Source organism: Bos indicus x Bos taurus, chromosome 24 (genome assembly GCF_003369695.1).
Source record: "Bos indicus x Bos taurus breed Angus x Brahman F1 hybrid chromosome 24, Bos_hybrid_MaternalHap_v2.0, whole genome shotgun sequence".
Taxonomy (NCBI): domain Eukaryota; kingdom Metazoa; phylum Chordata; class Mammalia; order Artiodactyla; family Bovidae; genus Bos; species Bos indicus x Bos taurus.
The window spans coordinates 20,528,695-20,549,755 of NC_040099.1; the positions used below are offsets into that span (position 1 = coordinate 20,528,695).

At 46.9% G+C, this 21,061-nt stretch overlaps 1 protein-coding gene across 10 annotated transcripts in view; it reads right to left on the minus strand.

The window, feature by feature from the left end:
- Window positions 1-4,620: 4,620 nt before the first annotated feature.
- FHOD3 (formin homology 2 domain containing 3) overlaps window positions 4,621-21,061 on the minus strand; it is a 521,961-nt gene continuing 505,520 nt past the window's right edge. For 9 of the 10 annotated variants that reach the window (XM_027526417.1, XM_027526409.1, XM_027526413.1 and 6 more), the window contains 2 exons: window positions 18,018-18,179; window positions 4,664-5,188 (listed from right to left, as the gene is read on the minus strand). In XM_027526417.1, coding sequence (XP_027382218.1) covers window positions 5,106-5,188; window positions 18,018-18,179 — 245 coding nt within the window. In that variant the 3' untranslated portion in view covers window positions 4,664-5,105. Of the gene's footprint in view, window positions 5,189-18,017; window positions 18,180-21,061 lie in introns of all 10 variants that reach the window. The other variant, XM_027526407.1, reaches the window with a different exon arrangement.

A 21,061-nucleotide genomic window follows, 5' to 3' on the forward strand; every position in this document is an offset into this window, starting at 1 on the left:
CCAATCTCATAGCTAATCTTCTGAGCTGGGAAGCTCTCTGAGGTTGACTGAATTGCTCTAATTCTGTAGCCAGGTCTACCACTCAGATATGTGTTAAGCTCTAGTCAAAACGACCTCAACCAGCATATCATCAAGAACATCTTATTTCTCAGGGGCTGGATACAGCAGCTCCAAAAGCTTCCCCAGGCAGCCATCTCTTCCTGTACAGCTACCTTTCAGATTCTTACTTGAAACTTGGGGTTTACAAAAATACAATTATTCCACTGTGTACTTGATTCAGACATTTTTTGGGAAGGATAACTGTTTCTGTTTCTTGGCCCACTGCCCTGCCCAGAAGTACCTGACTGTCGCCCAGTGGAACCCCCTCCCACAAAGCAGAGCAGTGTTGAAAGCCCCGCTAGGCAGAAGCTGTCAAGGGGCAAGGAGTCTCTGAAGGGAAGTGAGCTTTCTGGATTTTTTTCTGATAGAGCAAAAGCCCGGGCCTCTGCTTATCTGGGCCAACTGAATAGTCCAGGTGCTGCGGGGACCTGTCACAGTCCAAGAAGCCTGCTGCTCACACAGGGACAGAAGGTGTCTGCTTACCTCCTGGGGGATTCATGCCATATCTGTAACGTGCTGTGCTCATCCTCGATGGAGTATCTTTGCTTCCAGTTTTACTGAGATATAATTGACATATAGCCCTGTATATGTTTAAGGTATACAGTCCAATGATTTGACTTACATACATCGTGAAATGATTACACAGTAAGTTTAATCAACACCCATTTCATGTAGATGCAAAATTAAAGAAACAGAAAAAAGTATTTCTGTGATAAGAACATCTAGGATTTACTCTCTAAACAACCTTATATATAACATACAGCAGTGTAAATCATATTTATCATGTACATTACGCCCCTAGTACTTACTTATCTTATAATTGAAACTTTGTACCTTTTGAATGCCTTCATCCAATTCCTCCTCCCCCCACCTGCTGCCTATGGCAACCACAAATCTGACCTCTTTCTCCTAAAGTTTGTTTTTAAGTATAATTGAACTTTGCGTTAGTTCCCAGTATACAATATAGTCATTCAATGTTTCTATACATTTCAAAATATCACCATGTCTAGTTACCATCTGTCACTGTAAAAAAAATATTATGTAATTATTGACTATATTTCATAGCTGTGACTCATTTATTTTATAACTGGAAGTTCGCACCTCGTAATACCTCATAATTTCCCTCTTATTTCTCTCCTTCCCCCAGCCCTCCCCTCAGGCAACCACCTATTTCCTCTATATCTGTGAATCTGTTTTATTATGTTTATTTTCATTTTTAGATTCCATATATAAGTAAAATCATACAGTCTTCGTCATTCTGTAATTTTACTTAACATAATACTCCCTAGTTCCATCCCTGTTGTCACAATGGCAAGATTTCATCTTTTTATGACTCACACACCACTCAGCACGTGTGCACATAGACATCACACCTTTTTTACTCATTCATCTGTTGATGGGCACTTAGGTTGCTTCCAATTTGGGCTATTATAAATAATGCTGCAATAAACACAGGGGTGCATGTATCTTTTCTGATTAGTGTCTTCGCTTTCTTCAGATGAGTGCCCAGGAGTGGAATCGCTAGATCATATCACCGCTCTAGTTTTAATTGTTTTGCGGGACCCGTATCCTGTCTCCCGCAGCGGCTATACCAACGTGCATCCCCACCAACAAGGTTTCCCTTTTCTCCACATTTTCCCCAACACTTGTTATTCGTTGTCTTATATTTTATAATAACCATTCTAACAGATATTTCATTATAGCTTTGATTCGCAGTTCTCTGATGATTAATGATGTTGAGCATCTTTTCAGATGCCTGTTGGCCATCTGTATGTTTTCTTTGGAAAAATATCTATTCATAATCAGTTTTTTTTCCTTACATTGAGTTGTAGATATTCTTTGGATATTCTGGATACTAATCCCTCATCAGATATATTGTTTGCAAATGTCTTCTCCCATGCTGTAAGTGGTCTTTTCATTTTGTGTATAGTTTCTCTCAATGTGCAAAAGCTTTTTAATTTCATGTAGTCCCGTTTGTTGATTTTTTGTTTCCTTTGCCTGAGCAAAATATATATAGCTCTTTGAGCTATATGTCAAAGACCACACCACCTATGTTTTCTTCTAGAAGCTTTGTGGTTTCAGGCCTTAGGTCTAAGTCTTTAATCCACTTTGAGTTTACTTCTGTGTGTGGTGTGACAGTAGAGCAGGTTGGCTCTCTTGCATGCAGCTGTCCATTTATCCAACACTGTTTAAGAGGCTATATCTTCCCCATTGTATATTCTTGCCTCCTTTGTCACAGATTGACAATATAAGTGTGGGTGCATTTGTGGGCTGTCCATTCTGTTCCATTGATCTGTGTGTTTGTTTTGTACTGGTTCCATACTGTTGATGACTGTAGCTTTGCAGTACAGTTTGAAATCAGGGACCATGATGCCTCTAACTTTGTTCTTTCTCATGATCATTTTGGCTATTCAGTATCATTTGTGTCTCCATAAAATTTTAGAATTATTTGTTCTATGACTGTGAAACACAGTATTGGTATTTTGATAGAGATTGCATTGAATCTGTAGATTGCCTGAGTGTAATAGCATAGTTATTTTAATAGTATTCTTCCCATCCATAAGCATGGTATATCATTGTGCACCCTCTCCTCCACCCTAAACTTTCTCAGTAAGTGTATTTTTAAATAGAAAAAAAAAAGAAAACCCTCAAGACTCCAAAGAAACTAAAACACAGGTATCTTTAAAAGAAAAGTATTTGCCTTTCTTTATCAGCAGTTTTGTAATTTCAACCCAGATTAAGAAATAGGCACAAGAATACATATAGTGATGACCAGCACAATTAGCAACATCTCACAGTGCAAAGTACTATTCACTTTAATGCTTCTCAAAAGTCTTTAAGAAACATTTAACGTCTTGAATTAAAAACACCAACAGAGGCAGACAGAATGAATGGCGACAAGGAGAGAGGAAATGAACTACAGAAGAAAATCACTCAGATTCACTAAAAACTACTAAACCAATTCCCAGTAAAAAGAGGCCTTCTTTACCTAGCTGTAACCAAGAAATTAGCTGACTTAGTTTGCTCCCTCTGAGAATATTTTAATCCCTAAAATAAAATTAACATTAGATTTATTCAGTCACTTTCCAAATGTGACCTTTTATTCTACAGCAGTAACTCTCAGCAGAACACCAGGGACCCCTAAAAGGGCATCAAAATACTTGTTCATTAAATGCGTGGAAAAAAATTCATCTTCCTTTTCTTTGCCGATCATGATCCCCAGTGATACAGAAATTCCATGTTCATATTCTAGGCTGAGGCTTTGACAAACCACTAAACCACCTGTGGAATATAATACATATTATTTAGAACCATAAGGAAATAAACATTAATACCCTATGTACCTTTTTCAATAAAGTGATTAAATAAACTCAGCTGTCTGAAATACACAGACCTAACTCCTGCAGGTTCTAGGCTCTCTGGGGTACTCACGTATTATTTGACAAATGCCTATTTGAAAGAGCTCCCTGTCTCCCAGAGAGTGAAGACACAGAAGGTTGCGGCGGGGGTGGGGGGGGGTGTCAAAATCACAAAGGCCAATGGGGTGAATATATTATCTTAGCTCTTCAGACCACATGACTGCATCCTGTCTGTACAGGATACCTGCCCAGATTCAGGAACACAGGGTCACAGAGGTTCTGGAAGTGAGACACTGGTAGAATTGGTGACCTGACCATCTTTTGACACCACCCCCTTGAATACTGGGCTTCCCTGCTGGCTCAGACGGTAAAGAATCTGCCTGCAGTGTGGGAGACCTGGGTTTGATCCCTGGGTTGGGAAGATCCCCTGAAAAAGGAAATGGCAACCCACTCCACTATTCTTGCCTAGAGAATCCCATGGACAGAGGAGCCTGGTGGGCTACAGTTCATGGGGTCGCAAAGAGTCGGACATGACTGAGCCATGGCAATTGTTAACTGTCCCCTGTTTCCAGAGATGGAGGTTCTTCAGAGGGAGCCATGCACCCTGTGAGGGGCCGAAGGTCTCCGTGGAGGGCTTCAGGCCCCTCAGAGTGGCTCTGCGGTTGCAGCCCCGCGCAGCATCTTCCCCTCTAGACGCCTGATGGCTGCGCTTGAGCACCAAGGACAGTACTTCTCATTCTGAAGTTCTCCGCAGACAAAGCTTCAACTTTTCATTTTTCTTTTGGTGACTTGGTAAATTCTTTGAGAATTTTACATTAGAGGCCAGTGAGTGAGTTGCAGAATTTAGATTTGTTAAACACTACTCTAGTTATTGCTTCAGCATCACAAAGGAGCAAAAACAAAGCATGCGGGTAAGGTGATCCATGGGAGGTTATTGCTAACTTGTACTGCCAGGAAGACTGTGCCTAATTAACCTGGAGTTACAAAGAGCACACGTCAGCGTTTCTCACTCAGTTAACAAATAAAAGGAAATTCAAAGGGCTTGGAGGCCATACGGAGTCAGGGTCCTTCTCATGAACCTGAGAAGAGGTTTTGTGGATCCAGAAGGAGCCAAGCCTATGGAGCTATTTAAGGTTCTAGGCAGGAGAATAAAGGTTTCCAGTTACGGCATTAAACTCTGTTTATTTAGTATTTGAAACAGGGTGTACATTTATGAATTTATATAAACATTTATTAATAGTACATCTAAAATCCACAATCAGTAAACAATCTGTGCTTTCTGTTTTGGAGTTGACATCTGCATGTTTTGGTGTTGTGGAGGGACCCAGTCTGTGAACCTAATCAAACTGCCTCATGACCATGGTAACCGTGACGGAAGTGATCTGCTCCTGCACAGAAAAAGTGTCACGCTTTGGAACTACTAAGCCAGGTGTCAAGGAAAGAAGAGACACACAGCGGACACGATGAAGAAAGTACAGGAAGGGGACGCTGGGATCCGTGTCACAAGCCAGGCGGTGACACCGAGACACGCGTGCTCCCCCTTCAGAAGCTTCAGGCGTTAGAGTCTCCGCACCTCCCACCGGAGGGGCTCCCCCCAAGCAGGAGCTCTCACTCAGCACAGACATGCTTCTGAGGGCACTGTGGGGGTCACAGCTGCAGCTCCGAGGTGCCCACCAGGCCCAGGGCCCGCGCTTCTTCCGGAGTCAGGCCACTCTTCAGGGTCCTCCGCACTGCCAGGGCCAGAGACGAAGGGGTGAGAAGAGAGGGCAGTGTTAGCAGCCAGGCCCCTTCCCCGAGAAGCCACAGCACTCATGACCCCCAGCCCCACCCTACCCCTGCCAAAGAGCCCTGGCTGACTGGCTGTTTTCAGGGCAGGAAAAAAAAATCTACAGGCTGCCAGAGGCTGCCCTGGAGATGACCCAGGCACCGCCCTGAAGAGTCAGGCAGAGAGGGGACCGCCTAGGCGGAGTGGAGCGGGGAGAGGCCCACCCTGATGAGGTGTCTGAGAAAGGGTGCGAACTACAAAACGCAGGTGGCGTGTTGAGAGTGCAGTCTTTCCCAGCACAAGGAGCAGATCAGAGCTGTTAAGGAATTCCAGAGTACAGGAAAACACACGTTCCAATGATGCAAATAAGGTGAGATGATCCCGCAAATCTGCAGGGACGTACCTCTGCAGAGGCCCCCCCAGCAAGGTATTAATGGAACCCGGCACAAGGGGGGAGTCGTCAGGATGAGCCCCCCACGAGCGCTGTGGTCTTGGTCTCAACTCCTCAAAGAGCCTCTACAGAGAAGAACCACTGACTCCTCGTGGACTCGATGCCAAGGAGCAAACAGCCAAACCTCTGAGTGGGCTTGGTGGATGTTCTCTGTGAGACACACACGGCTCAAGAAGGACCCGTGACCTCTCGCCCTGAGGTTTACAACTGGCGGTCAGAGGAACACTCATATTTCACTGACTGAGAATTGGCTTACATTTGCCTGACATTATGGGGTTTCCATTGTTTAGTGTGATCAGGTTCGGTGTCAAAATAGAGGCTGGATAAGGCTGAAGGATGAGGCAGCTGGCCCTTCCAAGACTGGTCTTTTCATTTGAAAGGTTTCCTAATTACATTTTCCTGAACTGATAAATTGTATTTGGCCTACTCTGTATGGAAGTCATACAGAGTTTGGGATATCTGTTCTATTTTCAGAAGTGATGTGTCATAGATCTACCATCTACTCTAAATCATCAATCAGCTAGAGCCCCCAAGATCACCAGGGAAGGCCTTTGATCAGAATGCAGAGAAAATAAAGCTCACCCTTATTGTTTCCCACTTTCCTTGCCAGATCTAATTCCCCACATTCCCTCCATGACAAGGGGGCCTATGTCCTCTGAGGCCTCCACAGAGGCGAGGTCCCCATCTCAAGTGTCTGCAGAAAACTCCCATATCAATGCCTCCCTGGGCAAAAGCCCACTTAGCCCATGGACAAAGGGCCTGAAAGAGTCAGGTCTCTGGTAGAGCAAACAGCGGCTAATATCTACTAATGAACACTTTTCTCTCCCAGGAATCAGCACTTTGGACAGGAAAGGGAAAGTGTTAGTCGCTAAGTTGTGTTCAACTCTTTGCAATCCTGTGAACTGTAGCCCACCAGGCTCCTCTGTCCATGGGATTCTCCAGGTAAGAATACTGGAGTGCGTAACCATTCCCTTCTCCAGGGGGACCTTCCCCACCCAGGGATCGAACCTGGGTCTCCTGAACTGCAAGCAGATTCTTTACCATCTGAGCCACCAGGGAAGTCTTACTTTGGACAGGGGCCAACACCTAACCCATCAGTCAACAGATACTTCATGGAGAGCCTATTGTTTGCTCAGCTCTTTAACTCAAAGAATGAATACACTTAGGGTTTTTAACAGCAGCACAAAGTTTTGCAGTGAAGAGTACCCTCAGATCAGGCCACCGCACACACTACTGCATTTCCAAGCCCAGCAGGGCCCCAGAGCCCCCTGGCCACAGCTGCTCCTGCACCAGCTCACCCTCCCCCAAGCCCAGACGTCCTGGGCTCCAGACTGAGTATCTAACTCATCCAGACAAAATGCTTGGCTCCTGAGCCTTGGCTGGAGGCAGATTGCATGTAACTGAGTAATGGAATTTGTTCTATGGGGCAGCAATAAAAATACTAGTTTGTAATACCCTTTATGTTCTTTAAACACTCCTTCAAGGGTTTGTTAAAGAAAGAATAATTTTAGTGGCAGAAAAAAAGATGAAATATTTCTCATTCTTGACAAGGACGGCTGAGACCTCTTATCCAAGATACAAGCTTCTGCCTGAAGAAGTCCATGCTGCACTAGGAGGGCATCTCACATTTCCTTGGCAACAGGAGGTGGCATGGGCTAGTGACCACTGCTCTGCACAGCTCTGCGCCCTCGTGGATTACATGCTTGGCACAATGACCACACGAGCTGGTGGGCCTTGAAAGATGCCTCTCTTACTTCTGTTCACATGTTAGCCCTAAACTAGAGTGCTCAGTTCATATAAATATTTGAGTAAGGACCCTGGCACCTTAGAGAACAGGCTATACTCTCCTAACAGATATGGGCCTCGGGCCAGCCAATCCGGGAGCAGGCCAGAGAACAGAACAAAGCTTAACGGTGCTGTCCCAGCCTTGCTCCCTCAGCCTCATGGTCTACTCCCACATTTTAATGCTGTAGACCCCTGAGACCCCTCCGGCCCAGGCTTTTCTCTGCTATGGCGAAAAGCCAGTGTAAGTAAAGGTCCCTCTTCTTGCCAGATGAGTCCCTGAAAGGTAGAAATGCAAAGAAAAACTTGCCCCATTTATGGAATCCTACTTACTGTAGGCCTTCCTGACAATTCAGATAAATTCTCCCAGGAATATATTAACCCTGAAGAGGACCTTAAGAATTCAAACACTTTGCTAAAAACTCTAAGTTAATTCACCTTATAGATGTGTAATGCAAGGAACTGAAATCAGCTCGGTACCCCAATTCAAGTCCTACACGGAAAGGGCCCTCACAGTGTCTGTCTACCTGCTCATCAGTTAACTCATTCATTCAACAGGGGTTACAGGAGCCTCCACCTTGAGCCAAGTGTCATCTCAAGGAGGCCAGGAGCTGATGGGGATGTGGAGTGAGGGAAGGGGCACAGGGCAGCACACCCTGCCGGCACAGGGGGTGACTCTCACACAGCAAATTTCCAGAAAGCAAAGAAGGGCTGGGGATGTATGAGAAGGAGGGGATCAGCAGAATATGGGACTCACATAGCAGAAACTAGCCTCCCATCAAACAGGGCATTCTCAAATAGCATGTCTCAAGTGCTGGCGAGCGAGGAAGAAGCCGGGGGGGTGGGTGGGGGAGCTGGCTTCCATCTGATAAGATAACATCTGGGCCCCTTTCCACCGCCCCCACTCCTGCTCCCCGCTTGAACGCTCCGGCTGCCTCGGAGCTCCCCGGCTTGTCACATGCCACTGCCTCCCCTCCCCGCAGCTGCTTAACAGAGAACAGACCGTGGAAATGTTTATCCTTGTCTGCCCCGCAGCCCTTCCATAGACAGCCTGGGTCACTCTGCTGGCACCAGCAGCCCCTCGACGCCCCAGGACTTGTGACAGCTCCCGGAACGCCAGCCCTGGGATCCGACCCGGGGCACCTCTGCCGTCAACATGCAGCACAGGGGGGTCTGGGGCTTATGGAAAAATCCTAAGTTTTTCTCTTTTCTTCCCCGCTCCACCCTTGAAAAAAACTTTTGTTTAATCCTCCAAAGTGCTCCCAGGTGACTCTCTGTTAAGTTGAATCCGAGAAGAATGATGGTGGTTGCCGTTTCCTGAGCACTACCTCGGATTATTTCACCCTAATTTTGTGGAAACCCTATGAGATGAGGACAGGGAATGAGCAACAGCAGCATGGAGAGATGGAGACCCTGGCCCCTCGGAGGGTGGGAGAGAAGGACTCGGGCCAAGAAGCTCGAACCAGAGCCCACCCTGGACAGCTGTGCCCTGACAGGCCTGGCAGCCCACGCGCTGACAATTTTTCATTCTGATGGCAGACGGACGGAGTTTTACTCCCATGGGACAGAAAGCCACATGCGTGCTCTTTGGATCACTGATTTTTTTTTTTTCATTTTTTGTCATATAATGCCAAGCGATCTGGAAATAAGTCATTGTTGTTGTTTGTAATCCCTAAGATCCTAAAGACTGCTCTGATGAGTCTCCTGAGAATAGCATGTCCGGGATGACAGAGACTCACATTGGAGCTTGAAGATGTCCTACATGTTTTCGTTTGGGCACTGGGAAGTAACTGGCCCAGCTGCTATCAGAGCTGTTCGTTTATGCAGCCCTTGTTCCTGGAGGGACCTGTCTGCTGAAGGAGAAAAATGATGGGTCCAGTCCTGCCCCTTTGGACTTAAATACCAGGAGCTGTGTGTCATTCTTAGTAATTCAATGCTAGACATTCTGTGGGATTTTTGTGGGTTTTTTTTTTTTTTTGGTCAATGTCAATTATTTAACCTTTTAGGTTAATTTCCTTACTTTAGCCCTCCATCTTTTTTTTCACATAAAATCCTGTCCATTAAAAGCAAGCTTCCCCAAATTGACAGCTTTCTACAAAATAACTGGCCGGTACTTTCCGAAAGTGTCAAGGTCACGAATGTCTGCCACAGATCAGAGCAGACTGAGAAGACGACAACCCAACACGGGGCTTGAAGTAGGATCACAGACCAGGAAAGGGCATTGGTGGGAAACTGGTGAAATCTGAGTCAAGACTGCAGTTCAGTTAATAGTTAATTTTTTGACACATCGTCCTACAGTGCGTAGGGTGTTAACACTGAGGGGAGCTGGGTGAAGGATAGAAGGCAACTCTCTGAGCTTACTTTTGAAACTTTTTGTTAAGTCTTAAAATTCTTTCAAAATAAAATCTAAAAGAAAAAACAAAATTCAAATGACAACAGCAAGGGGCTAAGGTTCCCAAAGCTGGTTGATTTAAACTGGACTTTGCAGACTCAGCCTGGGGCACCAAGAACCAGTGTCTCTGGGAGAGACCCCCGAAGTGCGTCCTGACCTCCTGGGAGATTCAGATCCCTGACTTAGGAACAAGAAGGTGGAGGAGTAGGCGGATGTATAGTACCTCTCTCTCCAAGGATACATCAGGAATACACCTTCAGACACAGAGATGCATGCAGAACAGCAGCTGAGAGCAGACAGGAGCACCTGACCAGCGGAAAAGAATATATAGAACCATGCAAAACCTGGTAGGACTAAGGAGCCAGGAGGAAAAAACAGGAGTGTTGCTAGGACTGGACCTGCCCTTGGCGGGTGGGGGAACTGAAATTGCCCACATCGGGGCAACTGTCTGAGTCAGGAGAAACATTTAAAGCTGAGAGTGAAACAGCTGACCTGCGGCAGCCTAAATGGAATGAGAATCAGACAGTCCTTGCCGCAGCCATACCTATCCCGGACAGGAACGCTGGTCTCCTGGAAGGCGCAGATCCCTGACTTAAGTCATTGCCATCTGACTGCGATGCAGCAAAGCTGCTCAGGAAGGTGATGGCCTTTGTGGTGACAGGCCTGACCCAGAATTAAGTTCACTCACACTGAGACGGCTCTTAGCAACATTTATGGTTGATGTGTTCAGTCACTAAGTTGTGTCCAACTCTTTGCAACCCAATGGACTGTAGCCCACCAGGCTCCCCTGTCCAAGCAAAAATACTAGAGTGGGTTGCCATTTCCTTCTCCAGGGGATCTTCCCAGATCAGGGATCGAACCCTTGCCTCCTACACTGGCAGGCGGATTCTTTACCACTCAGCCACTGTTGGGAGGCCCAACATTTACGGTATCAGGCACTTTCTACAACCGCTGGTGTGGCCACGGTCGTGGCTGTGCAGAGTCCCTACCCCACTTCCTGCCTACATCTGTAGCTATGTTCACATCCAGCGCTCCTCCACCATCTCTTTGGTTGCTAGCTAGGCACTGAGCAGACAGCAATCAGTGAAAATGCAAAAGCAGACTGCCTTTTATGAGTCACGCAGTGGGGAGGATGGGGGAGAGAGGGCGGAGCCTGGCCAGGGAGAAAAGAAATGAAACAGTTCCTCCATGGCTTTCTGGGCTCAGAGTTTTCAGCATTGTTGCAAGTCCTGGGCATGACTGAAATCCCTTCCCGCTTTTCAGATGAAGCCCAGCTCCTTAGTGCGTATCCGAGACGGCACAACAGTACTAGACACACACCGTGCTGACAGCCCAGGCTTCTGTGCACAGGAGCAAGCCACTGCACCGGAGTCCCGGGGGTAAAAAGAGAGGGACAAAATGGGTCTGGTCCACGGATTACAGCGGATCAAGTGAGGTGGACAGTGGTGCTCGGGGAGTGAGGTGGGTGATGGCAGCAAAGTGATACTGAGGTGGGTGTGTCTTCTGTGCACAAGCTCCTGGGTGACTTCCGCACGCAGCCCTTACACATCTACAGGCAGCTTCGTATTCCTACTGGGACCCTTGGGCACCAGTGTGAAGGGAAGGGGGATGGTGAGACCCCATCACAGGTGGCTCACTTAACCCTCACAACCGTCCCGGGAGGCTGGCATCACCACCCTTACTTGCTGGAAGAAGACAGGCTCAGTGAAGCCAAGCCATTTAAATGGGAGCCAGTCCCCTCTGTGTTATGACTGTGCAGATTCTCAAGCATAGAGATGGATTCCATCTGAACTTGGCAGCAAAGACGATGAACCACTGTCACCTCCTGTCAGTAAGGTGCTTGGCACTTTCCGAAGCCCCCTTCCGAGAACCCTCTGCTTTGCTCCCAGAATAGCTCTCTGACACAGAAAAGACAAAGTCTCATATTCCTCTCTTCCACGGATCCTCTCTTCTCTTGAACCACCACTCTGGGCAAAAGGGTGCCTGCCATTCAGACAAATACGGTGAGGGACACAGAAGCCAGCCCCCTTTTTCAACACGCTAGTTCGCAGTTTGGGAGAGCCAGTCAGTGCAGGGAAACACTTCCAAGCTCTTTCTGCTTTGCCTTTCTAACTCCAAGACTTGAGCTTTCCATTACATCAAAGTCCCAGCAACTCTAGAGCAAGGGGCTGCTTCCGCCCTCATGGGCTTGGGTGCGGGGCCTGTACACCCTGTTTTGGACCTGCCTCCAGGGCTCAGATTGGAGAAGGAAATGGCAACCCACTCCAGTGTTCTTGCCTGGAGAATCCCAGGGACGGGGGACCCTGGTGGGCTGCCGTCTATGGGGTCACACAGAGTCAGACACGACTGAAGTGACTTAGCAGCAGTAGCAGCCAGGGCTCAGGTGATTTGGCGTCTGTTCTGAAAGCACCGTCTCACTCCCCAGTCCCCAGACTCTAACTATGCCTCCCAGCTCACCCCTGGCAAACTCCCCCAAAGCCCCTTTCCTGGGTCCGTCCAGCCCTGCCTCCCAGACCCTCCCAATGAAGACCCGGGCTACAAATACCTTCCTCACTTCCCCATCTTCCTTTTCCAGTGCAAAGGGCTGGACACCCACCATAGGCTTAAAGTCGGCCCCAGTGGGTCAGTGAGCAGCTGTCAGCCCCATTCTCTCTGGCCACCCTACTCCTGCAGCCGGGAGTGGGCGCTGATGGAGTGGCACTTCTCCCCAGAGGCCCATCCCTTACATATCGGCTCTCTAAAATGCACTGGCTCGCCACCAGGTTTAGGAGACTTTAGCTCCTTCTCAGACTTATTCTATTTATCTTTTTGTCCTCTGGCCTGGGTGGGTGCCCTTAGCTGTCTTCAGAGGGGCAATCAGTCCAGCTTTAATGAGCTGGAAATATATTTAGGCTTTGAGTAAATAGTAATGATGTTGAGAAGACAAAAGTTTGATTGAGAAACTCTGGTCCTTTTACTAACATCTTATTCTACTGTATTCTAAGAGCATTCATTTTAACGCCTCTGGCTCTTTCCATTGTTAGCCCTATAAAAGAATATAAAATTTGTAAGTAGGGAAGAACTATGTAGTAACATGCAGGGAAATTTTTCTTAATGGGATTAGTGGGAAAATTTCTGGACATTTTCAAACACCACTTTGGAAAATTACAATTAACCTGAGTACTGATCAGAACTTTGGCCACTTCATGCAAAGAGTTGACTCGTTGGAAAAGACTCTGATGCTGGGAGGGATTGGGGGCAGGAGGAAAAGGAGATGACAGAGGATGAGATGGCTGGATGGCATCACCGACTCAATGGACGTGAGTTTGAGTGAACTCCGGGAGATGATGATGGACAGGGAGGCCTGGCGTGCTGAGATTCATGGGGTCGCAAAGAGTCAGACATGACTGAGCGACTGAACTGAACTGATCAGATCCAGCACTCAATCTAATATTTTGTGAGGCATAGCTACCATTTTCCTAAAACAGGGTCAATAATTTTTCAGATTTGTTCAGCCTCCTTCTCCATGTAATTCTGTAACGTGATGGCATGGCAACATCCCTCAATATGTCGTAAAAAAAGATCTTTGTTATATCGAATCAACATGAACATGTCACATGCCCTTCAAGAGGAATGGTGAAGCTTTGTAAGAGGTGGAATGAGAGTCCAGTCATTAAATCAAGTTAGAGTTCAGTGTTCCTTTCCCAGCAGCCCCTAGAATCAGACTTCTGGCCCCTCACACTGAAACACCATTCTTGTAAAGATGACCTAGCTTATATTCCTAAGACATTGGTGGATTGCTTGTAGGTCATGTCGAAGTGATCGCACTTTTATAGAAACATAGCCCTGAGCCCAATACTCCATGTTGACATCACAGGTGGGGCCCAGACTCCTCCTTGGAGAGAAACAGCAGGAGAGGGGGCATCCAGCCTCTCTCAGTGGGACAAGACCTGGGCTCCTCTGGGAAAGAGTAAAAGGCAAACCATGAGCCCCTAGTGCCCCCTCTGCTGTGACAGGCCAGGCTAACGGTGACATGCAGACGGCCACCAGGGCAGAGACCCTCTTCCGAAGATAAGTCCCAGAGAAAAGAACACAAGGGCCCTTTTCCTCCCCAGACCCCGAGCCTGTCCCGCAGAATCACAGTGGGAAGGAGACCTCAGATGCCCATCAGCTTTAAGGTTTCCACGGGAAGACCAACATTTGGGAGGCCTAAGAGAAAAAATAGCCTGGAGACAAAGTGTGTGTGTGTGTGTGTGTGTGTGTCTCTGTGTGTGTGTGTGTGTCTGTGTGTGTGTGTGCTCAGTCGTGTCTCTGTGTGACTCCATGGACTGTATAGCCCACTAGGCACCTCTGTCCATGGAATTTTCCAGGCAAGAATACCAGAGTGGGTTGCCATTTCCTGCCCGGACACAGTATGGGGTTGGTCAAAAAGTTCATTCGGACTTTTCCATAAGATGTAATGAAAAAACCCAAATTAACTTTTTGGCCAGACGGATACCTCCCCTGATATGATGAAAAGAAAAACCAAAAGAAGAAAACAAAGGGCTTGGAGAATGCTCTCCTCGGTCACCTGCACCAGCTGATTCGAGAGCCTTGGCTAGATTCTGGGGGAGCATTTGAGGTGCATTTGTGTTGACATTTTACAGGCTAGACATCAACTGCACAATTCAAAACACTTTACTTATTGAGACCCTGATGGTACCAGCTGGGAAAACAGCAGAACAGAGCCTGGGAACTTCGTAATCCATTACAGTGCCCTGGGTGTGTTCCAACTGGCCGCATATTTCAGGCTTTAAGCAGGACTCTTGGCAGGGGTAAGCCTGGCCACCAGCATCAAACATGAAAGCAAAAGTTTAAGTATCTACGAGGAGTCTTGAGTGGCTTGCAGGTCATAAATTTCTAGGTTATGGGCTGGATTCAGTTTGGTTTCCTGCAACAGCTGGACTGTTATTGTCTTTAGCTAAATGAGTTATAGCCCAAATATGTTGGTTATTCATTTATCCACTTGCCTCATCGCCACCATTAAACAATCAAATCTGATGCAGCATTGTTCCAGGGTGAGGCCCCAAGCTGAACTTCATGTCAATTTTGCAAATTGGTTTTTTCTCGTTCCTTTAACTTCTTGTGAAAAGCTGGAGTTTACATCCCTTTATAAAGAATCAGAGTAACTTCCCCATCTCAAATTTCTGTGTATGGTGCCATCACTAATAAACGAAACCTGTCACAGATAAACACTTACATACATGCAGAGCTGTATTTGTTGTAGCAACTGCATCACGGGACAAAATATGTTTGGCTAAATAAAAAGAATATAGGGCTGTTTTGCATAAGATTGGAATGGAAACGATACCACAGGAAATTATTTTATGTCAACCACAAAAACAGGCAAAATATCTCTCTGGCCAGACTGAAGAGGAAAATTAATTATGACTGTGTTATTGTTCCCACTGACATTATGTGTCTCTCTAAGAATCTGGCGGGAAGGCAGGGCCAACACTCTTTGCCAACACAGACGTACAACCTATAGGAGGAGGACACGGCCGGGGACTCCAGGGACTGGCCAGGCCCCTGTCTCATGCAGTCTCCTTCTCTGAGATCCCTGGCCCAACCCTGCCCATCTTCTGGAGGGCAATCCCTGGCCTGGTATCCTTTCTTTACTCCGCCCCCATGGTCGACTCCCCACAAAGTGCTTTCCCTAGCTCTTCCCGATGGAGACTTTGCACTGAAGTTGTCTACTGGTACATGGTTTCTTCCATTTGGTTACTGGTTTAGTTAAGTAAATAAGAGAATGGTAATAAAGGACAAGGGCTTCCTTGGTGGCTCAGACGGTAAAGAATCTGCCTGCAATGCATTAGACCTGAGTTCGATCCCTGTGTTGGGAAGATCCCCTGGAGAAGGGAACGGCAACCCACTCCAGCATTCTGGCCTGGAGAATTCCATGGACAGAGGAGCCTGGCGGGCTACAGTCAATGGGGTCACAAAGAGTCAGAATGAGACATGACTGAGCAACTTGCACTTTCAATAAAGGACAGATACTGAGGATAATCTACTTAAGACCCCAAAAACCTTTCATAAATTTAATTTTTTTAAAAAAGCTATTTAAGAAAAAGATTTCTGATTATGAAAACAGCAAGAGAAAAATATGCAAATGATGTAGATAAGCCATACGTAACAGAAGAGACACAAACCACAAGAGGCTAGACCTTCCCAGTATGCAGAAAGAAAGTGAGTCAAAACATAAAGAATGCTATTCACACTCTTCAGAAAAGGCACGTGCTGGCCTGGCCTGGAGCACACAGTGTGGAGAGAGTAAGGGTGAGCTTCTGGAGAAGAGTCTGCCCCCCAAGACGTGCACATCTGGGGACCCTGCAATTCCGTCTTGGCCTCGTATCCCAGGGCCACCTCCGCCTTACTGTGCTCAGGTCCCCTGGGGATCTTGTTAAATGCAGGTTCTGAATCAGCTGCCCTGGAGAGGTCCCTGTGAACGTGTGTTTCTAACCAGCCTCCAAGAGATGCTCATGTTGTCTGAGGAACAACTTTAAGTCGCAAGCCCCTAGTCAAGTTTTCACATGGGAGCACCAGGAGGATGGCAAAGCAGTGCCAGGAAATGTTGGAAAACGTAAAGACAGCGATGTTGGAGCCCACAAACATATTCTTCCAGATGTAAAAAGTCCCCCTGAACGATACGTTTCTATTTTAAAAATGGAGGGAGTGTGGCAGAGGCCGCACAGAGTGGAACAAGAGTCCTTCCAGTGACACCAACCACCCGGGGGCGCGGGGAGGACCCCACCGCACAGGCTCTCCGGTGGTCGGCTTGAGTCTGGCCTAGACACCGGGGGTTTTTAAAGCTCTGCAGAAGGTTCTACTGTGCACCCACGGTTGAGAACCACAACTCAAGAAGGTACTTGAAGCGTGTACCATCAGGATGGACCTCCTCTAAGGAGTGTGGCAAAACCAGCCTCCTATCTCACCGACTGAGAACCACAGCCCCCAACCCCCCAGTTCTGTAATTTGAGAGGCTCTGCTTCTCCCTGCAAGTGGTGTTGAGTGGAACCTACTTTTTCTGGAGAAAATGTCCCCTAGAATCTAAAGGCAATGATATAAAAGGGGCAGGGTCTGAGAGTCTGTGGCAATTCGGTTTAGTATTCTTTACCCTGGAAACATGCATGACAACGGGACAAACAGAACCAGGGCGTCCACAGTATGCAGCCCAAAATGCAGCCACCCCCCATGAGTGCAGGGTGGCACTGCATGGGGGGGCTCTGAGTTTGAGTTCTTACTGAACTCTTGACTCCTGAGAGGCACTCTCTTTTCACTCTGGAAGCTAAGACAAGGGGAGGCAAACAGGCATCCTTTTTATGAAACATCAGAAATCCCTGTCCTAGTCAGCATTCCTGGAGGCTGAGCTGGTGGAGACTCAAGCTGTCTCTTGAGTGACCAGTAGCAGGCCAAGGCTTGGGGCGGTAAGCTCTCTTCTGAAACACAGGAGGACCATGGCCATGTCAAAGGATTCAGAGAACCTGCTTCTTGAAGTGAGCCGTCCCTGTGAGACTCAGCTTGGTGCCCACGGAGGCGGCTCCACACCTGTCATTCAGTGGGTAGGAGCAGGTAACAGGGAGCAGGAAATATCCTCTATTTGGTAGGCAATTTAAAAAAAAAGCCTGATCAACGTAGGCTAACATGAGTGATCTTAAGCATCCTAATGACCGTAAAATCACCTGCCACCTCTGGGCTCACCTTCAGCATGTTCACGGGCAGCAGTGAACCACTGGGGAATAGTCTCCAGCCCAGAAAGTGGTCCCTGATGCTGGGCGAGGGGAAGAAATAGGGCCCCAGCAAAGCCCTCAGGGCAGTACTTGGCAACTGGCCCAGTGTATCCATCCCTGCACACCAAAGACACTGAAATGTCTTTCAGTGTCCCCTTTCAGACCTTCCTGGGGACAACGTGTGAACCAGGGGAGGCCTGACCAGACATGGCGAATACCGTGGACAGGCGGCTGCGGCACACCTCCTTCCCCAGTGGCCAGTGCTGACGGTCCACCACAAAATCCTTTCGTTGAAGACCACACGTGGGCCCTCCGGGCACCACGGACAATTCACTAAATCCCACCTCTGAGTCATAGGGTCATAGAGAGCCAGGAGGCAGCTCCCAGGAGGCCGAGTCTGGCGACCTAACTCCGAGGCACTTACGAGACTTCCGGTTGGCGCGGGAACGCTTCCTCTCCCGCGGCACCACTCGCTGACTGGGCACTTGGGTGGCCGACTTGACGATGCGGTCCATGATCTCATCAGCTGCATCATCCGTGACATTAGGCGAGTCATCCATGCCCATAGTCCAGGAACTAGCGGATCCTGAAGAATCAAACAACCAGAGAGCACGAGGTACTCAGAGAGGAGAACACAGCAAAGCCCGTCAGCAACAGAGCCCAGTGGAGCCGAGTCAGGGCGGAACCTGGCGGATCCAGGGAGCTCACCCGTCCCCACTGCAGGGGCACCGCAGTGACCTGGGACCGTCACCCTCCGGGCTCTGGCCTTCCAAGAACCCACGCCAGTGGCACGTTATGCCATACTCTGTCACACAGCTGTGTCCCCATCTCTCACTGTTCTGGGTATGTCTCCACCTGCCAGGTCCTGTGGTCATGGGGGTGGGGGGAGGGTAGACTCCCGATGCGACATGGTGCCCTACACATCACAGATACCCAGTGATGCACTCCGGAAATGTCCGGAGATGTTTGTTACGTTTCAGCTGTCTATCTCTGGTTGAGTGTGCCTAGTGTATGTCAGGAGAAGGCAATGGCAACCCACTTCAGTACTCTTGCCTGGCAAATCCCATGGATGGAGGAGCCTTGTAGGGGGCAGTCCATGGGGTCGCTAGGAGTCAGACATGACTGAGCAACTTCACTTTGAATTTTCACTTTCATGCACTGGAGGAGGAAATGGCAACCCACTCCAGTGTTCTTGCCTGGAGAATCCCAGGGATGGGGGAGCCTGGTGGGCTGCCGTCTATGGGGTCGCACAGAGTCAGACACGACTGAAGTGACTTAGCAGCAGCAGCAGCAGCAGTGTACGTCAACTAACCCTAACTTCTCATTCAGTTAAATAAAAGTCAATGGATTTTGTAACATATGGGTTCATCTTTTTTTTTTTTTTTTTGGATTACTTAGCCTTTAAAAATCATAACAGGATTGCCCTCTCCCATTAGGAAAGCGGAGATAACACATATTGTCTACTTTTCAAAATTTATTTGGTTGCACCAGGCTTTAGTTGCAGCACGAGAGATCTAGTTTTCTGACCAGGGATCGAACCCGGGCCCCCTGCATTGGGAGTGCAGAGTCCTAACCAACTTCTTTAACTACCAAGGAAGTTCCCAAACAACATTTTCTTTGGTACATTTATCTGCTTCCTGGCCAGAAAAAAAAAAATGTGTTTATAGCTATATGTTAGGACAGGCCCAGTCTGACATGAAAGCACCTGCCTCTAGACCAGCAAGAAGAAAGTACCACAAAAACATGGGTTCTCAAATCATATTAAACACTTAGAAACGAATGCTATTTTGATTCATTAAAAATGAACTTTGTGACTCATCAACTTCTTTGTGAAATCTCTTCTCTAAGATGGGAAATATGCTTCTGTAAGAAAAATAAATGTACAATGTGCTCAATATTGTGAATTTCCTCTGCTTACACTTCTCTTCATAATAAAGAGCCTGCAAGTGAGTGTTCTCAGACTCTGTGTTTGTGGAACACAGGTACCCTGATCTTGACCAAGATCCAGTTAAAGCTGAAGAATAGTCAGCTTTTCTCAAACTACAGGGAAAAAATGTTAGTAAATATTTATCTTAAATTTTGAGTTCTATACTAATTTTTCAAAACTTTGGTATTTGGATATTAATGGAAATTGTAGGGAATTGTTGATCACAGCTCAATAGACTGTACATTTTATAGACTGAAAATATGTAATATTCTATAATTTAGTCATAATTTCTGCTAGTAAAATTCAGATGACTAAATTAAACACACAAATAATTCGTACTTTGCAAACGAGAACCAGGATTCCAGTGTTTGACCACTTGCATGTATTTGAGAACTGAGGCCATAGGACAATGATGTTTTCCGCGAACAAGGCTTTTGTTGTGGTCATTTTAAAAAAGTGCTTTGTTTTACGAGTAAGAGCATACTTACAACATTGGGATTTAGAAAATCAGGACATTTTTACTTTTTCTGCTTATACCTAATGGCAACTGATCTACTTGTTTCCATCGGAAGGTTAGTGTTTTCAGCATCATAAAACCCTCTAAAAATATGTTCTTCTCAGAAATTAATTTTTGAAATTGATAAATTTTTCTGTATTCTCAGGCTGGTCTAGGTGTTCTAATCAAAGGCAAGAGTCCTCACGGCAGCAGAGCTCTCAGACGGGGCTCGGCAGAGCCTCTAAACCACAGCCCTCCTCACAACAAAGCCATCAACAGAACAATTGCATTTTACCCAGCAATTTCCTTTTTTCCCTTTTCTCTATTGATTTAAAATTCAGTGCCCCATTTTGAAATGCCAAGCTACCCTTCCCCAAACACACAAAGCTCAGGCAATTGTCTTTGCTCATAATGCAATATAACTAACTGGCTCCTGAAATGAGCCAGAAATGAAGGCATCATCTGATCTTTCCACTGAGAACTACCTATATGTCCATCTTACACGCTCTTGGGGAACTGCTTGCACCGTGACATGTCAGGAGATGCCCACAAGGAGTATGTGGCCATCTGTCCAGGACCATCAGACTCAGTTCTGTGATGCTATCATTCTCTCATGACCTCAGTCTCGGTTCTGCTTCCTCGTCTCCTCTCCTCTTGGTTACTTTCCTCACTGCCCGATTCCCAGTGAAGCCCGTTCTTGGTTGTGTACATGCTTCCCTTTCTGGGACTTGTGCACACACATACAGCCACAGGAGAACACCGCCCATACCTTAGACTCCAAGGGGGCTCCCCAGGGTCTCCCAGGTGCTAGCCAGACATTGATATATACTGAGATATCTGTGTAACTTATCATATATAATATATGCAAATAGAGAAAGATATGGTGGAGCAGATAAAACATTACAGACCATGATAGTACCATGTCATTTTAATTGGACTTCATTTTTTTTAAAATATGCAAATTGTAGTTTGAAAAAACACACTGCAACTAATTTTTCCCTTAAAAATCTAACAAAGAAATGGTCTAAAATGAAAATAATTATAT